This window comes from Lonchura striata, chromosome 16 (genome assembly GCF_046129695.1).
Source record: "Lonchura striata isolate bLonStr1 chromosome 16, bLonStr1.mat, whole genome shotgun sequence".
NCBI classification, from domain to species: Eukaryota; Metazoa; Chordata; class Aves; order Passeriformes; family Estrildidae; genus Lonchura; species Lonchura striata.
In genome coordinates this window covers 17,533,526-17,545,543 of record NC_134618.1, presented here as the reverse complement: position 1 = coordinate 17,545,543, position 12,018 = coordinate 17,533,526, and the positions used below count along the sequence as shown (strand labels likewise).

The 12,018-nt window shown below is 42.9% G+C and overlaps 2 protein-coding genes across 4 annotated transcripts in view; both read right to left on the bottom strand.

Annotated features, from left to right (window-relative positions):
- Positions 1-5,397, bottom strand: part of PDPK1 (3-phosphoinositide dependent protein kinase 1) — a 31,751-nt gene extending 26,354 nt beyond the window's left edge. Inside the window, exon 1 of one of the 3 annotated variants that reach the window (XM_077786924.1) lies at positions 5,318-5,397. Coding sequence is in view for 2 of the 3 variants with exons in the window: in XM_021543828.3 (XP_021399503.1) it covers positions 5,054-5,143 (90 nt within the window). In the remaining variant the exon portion in view is untranslated. Of the gene's footprint in view, positions 1-5,053; positions 5,239-5,317 lie in introns of those variants that run through there. The other 2 variants (XM_021543828.3, XM_021543829.3) reach the window with 2 other exon arrangements.
- A 3,833-nt stretch (positions 5,398-9,230) lies between these two features.
- Positions 9,231-11,815, bottom strand: LOC144247163 (uncharacterized). Its single transcript, XM_077786923.1, has 2 exons — positions 10,768-11,815; positions 9,231-10,275 (listed from the first exon to the last, which is right to left on the bottom strand). The coding sequence occupies exons 1-2, from the start codon at positions 10,906-10,908 to the stop codon at positions 9,751-9,753; spliced, it is 666 nt and encodes a 221-aa protein (XP_077643049.1). The 5' UTR covers positions 10,909-11,815; the 3' UTR covers positions 9,231-9,750.
- Between the last annotated feature and the right edge of the window lie 203 nt (positions 11,816-12,018).

Below are 12,018 nucleotides of genomic sequence, written 5' to 3'. Positions count from 1 at the left end.
TCAGCCAACAAACTGCCCTTTTAACACCACATATCTTGAAGAAACTGACTTTCACAGTCAGCAAAACAGTCTGAAACCAGACAATTTGTCAAAATCTATACTTTGATGAAGGTTCATAAATGGTTACCAACTATTACATTTAAATGAACGTATTCAAATCTCATAGTTCAATTATAAAAACAATTTTAACACAAATTCATTTTGCAAGAGAATCAGAAATCATATCTAGTTATGGTGAAGTTTTTTGATCTCAGAAGTTGCCACATGAAAAATCTATTGTTTAAAGACCATTTTTATGAATTAACTATGCAAATTTCAAAAGCATTTAGCTGCATAAAAGCAAAGGGTTTTTGTTGTTCTTGTCCAGACAGACTGCTATGCTAACTGATTAAAGAAGTCTAGGCTCTAATCCACCAAAACAACTATGCTCACCTTCATGCCCAGTGTAATTTGAAATCTCTCTAATGCTGAAAGGTAAGCACTGAAGTATTGCATAAAACTGTTCCCCCCAAAAATCTCTTAATAAAATATCCTGGTAGAAATAACCATAATTTAAAAGACAATAAAACAGCTTTAAAAATCATGTCCTGGTAACACATTTCAAGACTAAAGACTGCACAAATTAATGGAAGGAGAAAGCTTGAAAACTTCAAGCTTTCCCCTATTTTACCTAAAATGGCTGGTACCTGTGCAGTAGCAGCAAACAGAAGTACTGTTTGTCTACTGTCATTTCTTGCTTTGTGCAGTAAATCCATAACACAATTCATCCATAAGCGAGTAATGAGGATATCAGCATCATATTATATTTGCAAAAATATAACCAAGAGGCTCAATGCTTTGGAAGCACAGAGAACACCTCTACATTTTTAGATTTTTTGATCTTTAGGGAATAAAGGTATTTTATCCACAAGACCGTTTTCACTTCTAGAGAAATTTATTCTTCACATACCAAGTAATGCTGATCCAAAATTTTAGTTTATGCAAAGGCCTTTTCTAAATTTGAATACTTTATATACAGTGGTATTTCTTGCCACTGACTTCCAAGATTCTAATTCCAAAATCAGGTAGGGATTAAAGCTAATGAAAGGATTTATAAGAACCTGCCTATCAGCCAGTTACCCTCTAACCTCCTCTACTGCTAAGCAAAGCATTAAGTTCCAATCATCTTCAGAGACAGACTATTTAAGGCCTCCTTCCACTGCCTAGTATTTCAAAACAAATCAGAAACAGGAAACCACTAAAATCTCCAAGAACCTAAAGTCAGCCTATAGCCCAAACAGCCATAATGTAAACAAACCACTGAGAATTAATTTAACATAAACAGATCTAGACTAGCTCACAAGAAAACAAAAGCAATCTGTGATCGCAATAGTCTAGATCCCCAGGATACACCACCAGCTACCTCACAAGGCACACTGGTAACCAGGTGCTGCACAGCATAGACGGAGGCTCAGGCTAGCAAACACAAAAGGGCTTCCTATGCCAGGCTCCTTGCTAGCAGCTACAGGAGGCGAAGAGAACAGCTTGGGGTGAAGAACAGAGAAGCAGACACACCAAGGTGGCAGTATATAGATGAAGTGTACGTACAAAGGATTCATGGCACGGACAAGAACTGTAAATTCCTGCAGGATTACTAAAGAACCAAACACTGAATTTAGTATTTTTTCAGAAGAATGCACTAAGCAAGTTAATCCTTTCAATTTTTCACCATAAGGAATTATAAAATATTTGCAAATAAAGTATTTACAGCTTGTCTTTTAAAACAGAATTCTAAAATTCAATACTTACTCACACAGCAAACCACTTATTTGCTACAGCAATTCTGAGTAGAATTCATATCGCGTGAAAAATAAGGTTCTAGACCAAATAGCTAGCTTTGTGCATTTTGTTTCAAGTCCTTTCAGGTGCTTTAGATTGCAGTAAGTTTCTACAAGCTTACCTGCAAGTAAGATGTGAGAAAGGGAAGTGGGAAAGGAGGAAAATCTTCTTCCCCTTTTTTCCTTCTTTATTATATATACATAATCTAACCTGGCCACTTGAAAAGAAGGTTTTTTACATTTGGAATATCAGAAACAATAATTCCTTTGCATCATACATATTCTTTGGAAAACTCCAATATGAAGAACTTGGAAAAGGATTTTATCTTTCAAACATAGTGTTTTCTAAATTAAGATCACTCACGTATTTTCTGAATGCAATAAGTGTGCTAGTTCTACACCAATCCATACAGTTTTTCTTGACAAATATATATACAAATACAAGCTTACTGTTAAAAAAAAGGTATTACTAAAATACTTCACATATTCACAGACCAAATTTATATTTATTACTTTGCCATTTTACCACATTTTTCAGTCTAGCAAAGTGATTGTGCCCCTGGTTTCATGCCTTCTGTACAAAAATTCCCGCAAGTACCTCAGCAGTCAGCATCCCTTCCCAAGATTTTCTGGAAATGCTGCCTTCTAACTGATCTGCTTTAGAAAAGTGCAATGAGCCTGAGCCTGCATGGTATCTTACAATACCCAGCTACATTAGTCTACCTGTAGAGTTCCAAGAGCTAAATTAAACTTTAGTTCTGGCACTGTAATGGATCAATAACCCAAAGAAAAATAGAAAAAAATTGTTAAAAAAATTTAAAACGTCTACCCACATAGTAGAATCATGGTTTAGTAAAACATCCCTATTATACTCAGATTATTCTGTGGATCATGTCCTTTCCACTAGCTCTAAGAACGTTTAATCTTAGAAACATGAATGCATATAAAACTGCTCCTCTTAAAACTTCTGATTTTTCCACCTTTAAGCACCTTTTCAACATCCATGTCTTCTATTATTTTCTATTCCTGCAGCCTGTTTTGGTAAAGGATTTGATGCCTAGAACATTTACTGAAAACTTATGCCAATTAAAAGCCCATACATGAATGATAAAGACTAGTCATGGCTTTATGATGAAAACCAAGAAGAAAAGAACATTAAATAGAGAGGCTTGAAGGGTTTTCCCTACATATGTATCCGGAAGTTTTGCACCTACAAATAACTACAAACAGAACTGTTAACATAGTGTAATCTAATTCTTAACATAGATGCAAAACATGCTCTGTGAGCCCAATTCTTTGAAAAGTGTAGTTCATATTAGTTCCACTGGGAGAATAAAAAGAAGCTAGCAATTTTGTTCAGCCTGATCCATGATACACAATAAGCTTTATCAGGTCAGAAACACTGGCAGAATCTAATAATTGCTAGTGCAACTGAACAGTCCAGTTAAGATGTTGCTGCAAATGAAGATGTTAATTACCATACTTCCAGACTTCTTATTTTGTGAGGACGGGCACTTCTTGGTTTGAGACCCAATATACTCACAATAAGATTAACAGCAATTAACTAACATCACACTGGAATCGGCGACTAAAGCTGCACTAAAATACTTTCCTCCTTAGAAGTACAACTCCCTCCTTATGTCACATCTTCAGAAAATAATGGAACATTTTAGGAATTGCCTGTATTTACAAAAGTACAGAAAACTGTATTGGCAGAGAATTGCTCGAATGTTCCTTTCAAAGCTGTGCTCTATTCACACCTCCTATCCCTAATCCCTCTTATTCATTTACAATTCAGTAATCACAGAATTAATTATGTCATTAACTCCATCACATAAACATCAACAGTAACTTGCGCAGTCTCAGAATTACTGGATTTCCCATATTTGAAAACATCTGAATTACCAAAAGATTAGCTAAATTGGGCCACCTGTATCTGGTACTGCCTGTCAGTACACTCACCTGACCAGGAAAATATTAAATTGAATGGAAAAGGAATGAAAAAGAATTATCCTGACAAAATATCCTAATTTTACCTAAATAATCATCAGTTAAGTTCTTAATTTTCCCCCTCTCTGCATGTTTTTCTTGTGGGCAAGGACCTAAATTGTATATAGAAAAGGAACAGAAATGCAAGTATTTTGAGAAAAAAAAAAACAAAAAATATAATCAAAAATTGATTTATCTCATAGTCCTTGACGTAGCATTTATGTGCTCTGTAAAGCTATTCCCACAGTATTTTTCATCTTCAGTGAATAAATACGATTTTGTGTAATACCCTGATGAAAAAAAAAATCACTGAGCATGAAGAGGAGAGCACACTGAAACAGCATGTCAAGAATAACACTACTGTGCTATTCTCCACAGAAAACCCTCCTTAACCAATTCCAGCTCATGAAAAGGTTTTAAGTGCTGCAGAATGAAGCTTGGCAACTTGCAACTGACAGAACACAAGACCCAAAAGCACAGCACCATGCACATGAGGATAAGGGACATATCACTGCCAGGTAATTTTGCCAACACAAGTGAAAGCTGGTGATTCTTTTTCTTTTCATTATGAAATGCCTATGCTAACTGAACTATATAACTTATAACACAAAAGAAGATTTACCATTACCACGTCTGTACACCAGCTACAACTCCATCTTCTAGATATGCCACTGCACACAAACCGAGTTTACGCTGTCAGACTAACGTAAACAACTGCATTTGAAACGGCGTCCTACTGTGACCCTCGCGAGGTTCCTCACGCGTTTGTTCCTACTACAAAATAAATCGATTACAGAGTGACAGGTAGCTCTCACAGGGCAACAACGCCTGTTCTCCCGTCGGGAGACGGACCGGCATAGCCACGCCAACGCCCCGGACCGGAACCGAAAACGGAGGTTCGCGAGAGGCCGCGGTGCGGCCCCTGCACCATCGGCCTCAGCTCCTCCCGCGAACGGGCCACGCTCGGGGAAGAGCGGAGCCCTCCCGCGAGACCCGCGGCGACCCAGGAGCGGGGAGCGCAAGAAGGACCGCGAGCAGCAAGACGAGAGCGGCCCCAAGCCCGGCAGCGCCCGCGCACCCGCCCTGCTCCAGCGGGCGCAGGAGGCGGGCCGTTCGCCAAAGCCCACCGCGACCCCGTTGCCACCAGAGCGCCGGGCACGGGCCGCCACCTCTCACGGGCCGGCCCGTAAGCCCGGGCCTACTTATTCCCCGAGCATCCCGAGGGCCGCGGCTCCGGGCAGACTCACCAGGGGGCTGCCGGTGCCGGCCATAGGCCGCCCGTCCCGCGGGCCGCTCCCCGCGCCCGGACTCACCAGGGGGCTGCCGGTGCTGGCCATGGCCCGCCCGGCCTGGCGCCGCTCCGCTCCCGTTCCGCGCCAGGCGCTCGGCCCAACCGGAGCCAATGGGGCGCCCGCGTCCCCCGCCCCTGACGTCACCACAACAATCCCCCCGCCGCGGGCGGGCCTTCCGCGCACTGCGCTCGCTCATTGGTGGCGGTCACTGTCACTCACATTCGGGCTAGGCCACGGCGTCCCCCGGCAGCCCCAGCGCCCGAGCCGAGCGGAGGGTGCGCACTTGCGGGCTGACGCCCCCCGGAAGTTGCGAGCGAGGGCGGAACCGGGCGGGCGGCCCCGACGCCTCCGCCGGCTCTGGGGACGGCGGCGTCAGCGCGGCGGGCGGGGGTGCCGCGCCCTCCGCACAGCTCGGAACTGAAGTGCGTCATAAATGCAACTCCAGTGCGGGTGTTCGCTCCTGAGAACCCGCCTCGTCTGCATAACACCCGCGGTCCCTCGCCAGTTGTGACAGGCTGTTTTCCCTGCAGTGCGGTCCGGCCTGTTAACGGCTTCCTGTCAGTGCTTGTGCGAGCCCGCCGGCGAGGCCGGGACGGACGGGCCAGCGGTGCACAACGCTGCAGCGAACAAATTCAGTTTGTCAAGGAATTCCTAGGGTTGTGAGGGATTACTCAAAAGGATGAGGAAGGCAAAGACCATCTAGTTTACTGAACATCAGAATCTGCAAGATACAGATATTCAGCTTCAAATGGGGGTGGCGTGGAGGGCCAGGGTAACTGCCGTGTCCCAGGGTTGATCCACTTTTTTCAGAAAGATTTTTTTTAAGAGCCGGCCTAAATCAGCTTTCATGTATGACAATTTTCTCATCCTTCTGCAGATGAGTAGAACAATTGATCATAATCTTGTAGGTTGGATGCATGGATCAGTGGATGTGTATGTCTGTGTGGGGCGTTTTATTGTAAGCCTACATTTGCTATTCAGACTATCCATATTTTAGGCCTCTCAGAGAAACTGCCGAGTACCAAAAAGCTTCTGTGTAACTTAGGGCAGTAGTACTGTGACTGTGTGTGTAGCTACTTAGAGTCGGGGGAGGTGAGCGCTGCCGGGACACGGGAGGAACCGCCGTGATCCGCCAGCAGGGGGCGGCCACGCGCCGAGGGGCAGCGCGCTGGGCCGGGGAGGGGGACGCTGCCCCGGGAGCGGAGACACTGCCCTGCGACTGGGGGGACACTGCCTGGGGAGGGGGACACTGCCCTGGGAGTGGGGGGACGCTGCCCCGGGAGCGGAGACACTGCCCTGGGACTGGGGGGACACTGCCTGGGGAGGGGGACATTGCCCTGGGAGTGGGGGGACGCTGCCCCGGGAGCGGAGACACTGCCCTGCGACTGGGGGGACACTGCCCCGGGACTGGGGGGACACTGCCCGGGGAGGGGGACATTGCCCTGGGAGCGGAGACACTGCCCTGCGACTGGGGGGACACTGCCCCGGGACTGGGGGGACACTGCCCTGCGACTGGGGGGACACTGCCCCGGGACTGGGGGGACACTGCCCCGGGACGGGGGGGACACTGCCCTGCGACTGGGGGGACACTGCCCCGGGACTGGGGGGACACTGCCCGGGGAGGGGGACATTGCCCTGGGAGCGGAGACACTGCCCTGCGACTGGGGGGACACTGCCCCGGGACTGGGGGGACACTGCCCCGGGAGCGGAGACACTGCCCTGGGACGAGGGGGACATTGCCCTGGGACTGGGGGGGACACTGCCCGGGGGGGGGGACACGCTGCCCCGGGAGCGGGGACACTGCCCTGGGACTGGGGGGACACTGCTTGGGGAGGGGGACACTGCCCCGGGAGGGGGGACATTGCCCCGAGAGGGGGGACACTGCCCCGGGGAGCAGAGACACTGCCACATCCACCCAAGGGGGCTAATCCAAATATAACCTGCCTGAAGTCCAGGCCCAGGGGCCATGAAGAGACACAAAACCAGAACTGAAGACTGTGTCCCTCAGACCTAGGTGGAGGCTAAATATAGCTCTCATGCCCTGGGCAGTTTATGGGAGTAGAAGTCCCAGGTGAGACAGACAAATCAAACCAAACCAACCCAACAACCCTCAAACACACCACCAGAAAGCATACCTACAATTAAACTAAAATCTTTGTCACAGAACATTTTCAGCTCCTTAGTGACTTACAAGCACTACTTAAATATCTTCCAAAACAGTTTGTTTTGGCAAAACTCAAAAGAAGAAAAAGGGGGAAATGCTGTCTACTTTGTTCTGGTTGCAGTCAATACATATAGCATGCACTCAGTAGTCCCAGGATATGAAAGGCTTCACAGGTTTGACCATAGCCAATATGTCTCCTTATTAGACTGTAGTTCTCTATCTTCCGCTTGAAGGATATGTATCACTCTTAGAGGCAAAAGTCAGCCTTAGAATAGTTCAGAGATTCTCGAAGAAGCTGTGAAAAACCATAGCTTGAACCTAATACCAGTGTCAAAAATGACACAAACACACACAAAACACCAAAAAATTAAAAGAATAAACAAGAGGGAAAAAAAAAAAAAAAAAGGGAGGGGGAAGCTATAGTTTGCTTTTTTAGAAAATTTGTAGTATTTCAGTGACTGAATAAAAATGAGGCTTTGTTTTCCAAAGACCTAATTGTATAGAAGAGGCATTCTTGTTTTAGCTACAACAACTAATATTTTTAAGTAATTCCATAAAACCAGAAGCAGTTAAAAGTTCTTAGGAGTTTCACTTGGAGAACTGCTGATGCTGGAATATAATTTCAGCCTTTTAACCATCAGCCTGTCATCATCTGCAGACTCAGTTATTATAGTCTTCCAGTCTTACCCTAATGGACACAAGCAGCACGGTCTTTGACTTTTCATTTTGCAAGTAATTTCTGACTACATTCAATCTCAGTTTTCTTTTGCTTCTCTATAAATGAAGTTTTGCACTCTCCCTTTCCTAGAAGCCTGACCTGCTTCTCCTTACTCATATATGAATATAACTCTCATTTTGCTAATATAACTGGTACAGAATACTTATTAAAAAACCAAGACTTTATGAAGATGGTTATATTTCTGTGCAGATGTTCATAAGAAAGGGCTGCCAAGATCTGATGAATCTAAGATGCAATTGATCTGACAATTTCAAAAAGCATCTCTCAGATTCCGAAGGTTTGAAATTTGGGACAGTACATCAAACTACACTATGGGGTCTAAAAGTTTGGGATCACCAAAATCCTCCAGGTATGTGGCATTGTTTTACTGATTTTCTCATCCGGGGAAATAACAGCAACTGTTAATGGCAGCAACATCATGTTCTTCTCTTGCCGTTAGATTGTGGCAGAGTAATAGAAGCACCCTTGCATATAGTTTTTATAAATTAAAAAGTACCACATCCAGAAATGGGATATTTTTTTCAGGTATCAGAAAAGCCCTTTGATTACAACACTGAAAACTAATCACAGCTATCACCTCCTGTGGCTGTCACACATACCAGACCTTAACTCCTCTATCTGTTCCTGTTTTTCTCACAGATAAACACTGCTCACAACAGTTTAGCACACTTTTTGGGAAGGATTAATCAACCCACTTTGTTTCTTCTAAATGAAATCTTTCTTTGCCTTGTCAAAACTAATCTGTGCTCTTACCAGAGAGACAAAGGAAGCACTTCAAAGAGGAAGGAATTAATATATGTGACTGTGTATATACAAATGTCAGCTAGTTCATATGTATGTGTATATATCTCAGTATGCTTGCTAAAACTGTTGAGCCCATTAAATCTAAGAGATGCAACTAAGACTCCAGAAAACTGCGTGGTAGAATATTAATCACATATAGGATTTTCTGTGTTTAGGGCAGAAAGTAAACCTCCAAAGATTCAGCTCACAAAGGCTGTATTTGTTGTGCAGATAGGCAAAGGACTTCTGAATTCTGGAGAAATAACAGAAGCCCTGGAGAGGCAATGGGCCTGGCCTGTTCTGTGATTAAGTAAAGGTCATTTGTGCTGTTTTATTTTTCACCTTTTTCCATTAAATCAGCCCAGCCACTTAACCTTGAAATAAATTTTTGTTAAAGCAGTACATGAAGCTTAGTTATTGCAAAATAAAAAGTTGCAGCCTTTCAAGATAATAAAGAACAAGGCCTACTGTCTGATTATCTTTAAACAGAGCAATCACAAAGTCTGATCAAATCAGGAATCCCTTTAATTCATCAGTATTATGTTAAGAAGCAGAATTACTTTCTTAAGCAAAAATAGTTTCTCATGATTTTGTGAAAAATCATGCATATTTTTTACGAAATTATGGAGTTTAAATCCTGGTTCATCACATTGAAAATACTGCTGCTTCCAAGAGGCACACAACAATAATAGTTCTTCCTGAGGAAAGCAGCAGGTCACTGCTACCTCCTTGACAAGAGGGTTATTGGATCTTGCAGCCAAGAGGTTAATTTAGGGAATGCCTGTAGGGGTAGTATTTGCTAGACAAGGGACTTAGTCACAATCTACATCTGAAGTACAGAAGTTGAGGATGTGTTTCATATTTGAAACTGTCTACACAGTCACCATTTGTGCCATTTGGGAGGACAGTGTTGGGAGGTGATAGGAGAGCACAAGGAACTTTGTAGGCAGTATTCCTCAGGGAAGGTCACTGATCTTTCTGATGTTTAACATGACTATTGCCATTAGAAAACTTCAGTAGTTCAGCAGAAATCAAACCTCCTGTGGTATCATTGTCACACAAAGTACAATAGTCACTGCCACTGAAGGACACATCTTTTATCCCCAAAGATTCTTGAAGAATAAGAAAGTCACTCTTTCCATGCTGTGAGTGAGAGGGATAATTCCTTCCAACACTAGGGCTCTCAAGGTTGTCTTTAATTATTTCAGAGATTTTCGGGCCAGGGTTTGGTGCGAACAATAGTCCTGGCCTCATCTCTATCTCTTCTGCTCTTATGTACCTGCTGGGGACATACGGCTGGCTTGGACCTGAGGCAAATGCAAAGTTTTCTTCTGCAGTAACCACATCTGTGCTTCCTGTAGGTTTCAATGAGATCTGGGAAATCAGTTCTTGGGTGTTTAGATCAGAAATACTATCTGCATTCACTTTGCTTGAGTTGCTGGTCTCTTCTCTTTCAAGTTGGCTACAAGCCTCATTCGGTCTAACCCAGTCCTAATGAAAGCATCAATAAGCTGGGGTCATTTTGCATAGTTATTTCCAAAATAACTTTTCTTTTTTTATATGTCTTTGGCACAATAACCCAGATGTTTAGTGCAAATCTGACAGGCAAAGTTAGAATAATAGGGTAAAAACTTAGCAGCTAATTTCACAAAATTTTAGAAGAATTTTTACAAGATTACATCACCACAAAATAATGCAAACTGCTGGTATTGCTTTGGTTTTGAAAATGTGCACCTTCTGCATTCAGTCTGAGCTGGGAGCCACTGGAGGAGTTCCACTTTTAAGGAGCAAGAGACTGGACAGAAGCTGTGGTGGGTAGCTAGTATGCGGAAGCAGTAAAATGAGAAACTATAAACTTTCAGGAAGATCAGAATCATGCGTCAGTAACTCTGCTCAGGAGCTAGAATTATTAATTCCAGAAAAAAGAAAATCCTCCTGTCATGAACGGAGGGTCATAAGAAAGAAATGAAATTTATTTCTTACCTTAAAATTCCCATTGTGCAAACTATAGAGTGGCTGAAAGAAAGCAGCTGGCGTGGGAATGTTAAAGCAGATGAGGCTTTTTGCCCTAAAGTGAGAAAACAACACTTTAAAAAATAGAGTTTTTCTGTGTTCTGTATCCATGATATTGGTTAGATGAACCCCACCCCACTAATGTTAGTAAGATTGCACAAGAAGCCCACTCATAATTTCTGACTTCTCATGCAATTATTTTTCTGCCACCTGTGCATGCATTTAACGTTTCTAAGCACTGAAGCACAGTCTCATAAGTTTCTTTGGAATATGTCACAAACTTAATATACTGGTATATTACTCATTATAGACACTGAGCTATTTAAGCATTTGTTTATCAGCTTACTTGATCTAAACCACTGTTTCTGAAAGTGTTTTAAAAGTTCTAGTTTCATTACATTTAAACAGAGACATTCTGCCAGACATCCTTGCCCCTTTATTGGAGTCTATCCAATAAAATATTTTATCATGTGGACATCATGTATTCTGTTTCTCTAAAAATGATGTGTATACAGAGCATAATAGTGTATGTCAAGGTAAAAAAGAAAGATGTACCTATGTTCTGCCAGCATAAAATGTGCAGAGGATTGCTGAACCAAGGTTCTAAAACCACTATTTTTCTCTGTACAACTTGGTCTCAAATGAATCAGAGTCAGTTTATTTTGTCTATATTGGTATTTTACCTACTGACTCCTGCCAGGAATATCACACGTAGCTTAGCATTGACATCAGTTTAACCACCTTTATAGGTTGCTGTGTACTTGCACTTTTAATTTATCTAAATGAAACTTCAAATATTTCCATATGCTTAAATTTCTTTGACTTCAAGATGCCATCGTCCTTGGACTACAGCCAAATTTGGGAGTCCCAAATGTACTTTGATCTCCTTAAGGACTGTATAGCGGGTCATTAACTATCATCAACTGAGGAACATGTTTCATTCCAAGATTTTCAGAGGACCTTTTAGAAATTACTGAGTCTGTGCAGCAGAAACAGGAAGGAAAATTAATATAACAACTCTTGATTTACCCTTTCCAGGCCATAAAAATCAAGGGGAACTTACTGAAAATCACATACCTTGAGGAAAGTTTGCAGTTCCACAATAAATAGAGTAGAGTGCCAAAACTCAGAGGAATGAATAAGTATTGCATAGTTTTGATATTTACAATATTTTCAGAGACTTTTGAGATGTCTAGGAAAAGAATCAGCACAAAAATTTAT

What these genes read in the sequence shown, in the direction of transcription:
- LOC144247163 (XM_077786923.1), bottom strand. Translation starts at nt 10,908, where the DNA reads ATGGATACAGAACACAGAAAAACTCTATTTTTTAAAGTGTTGTTTTCT. An exon ending in TGCACAATGGGAATTTTAAG is followed by an intron (nt 10,276 to 10,767) that starts GTAAGAAATAAA and finishes TGCTTTCATTAG; the next exon opens with GACTGGGTTAGACCGAATGA.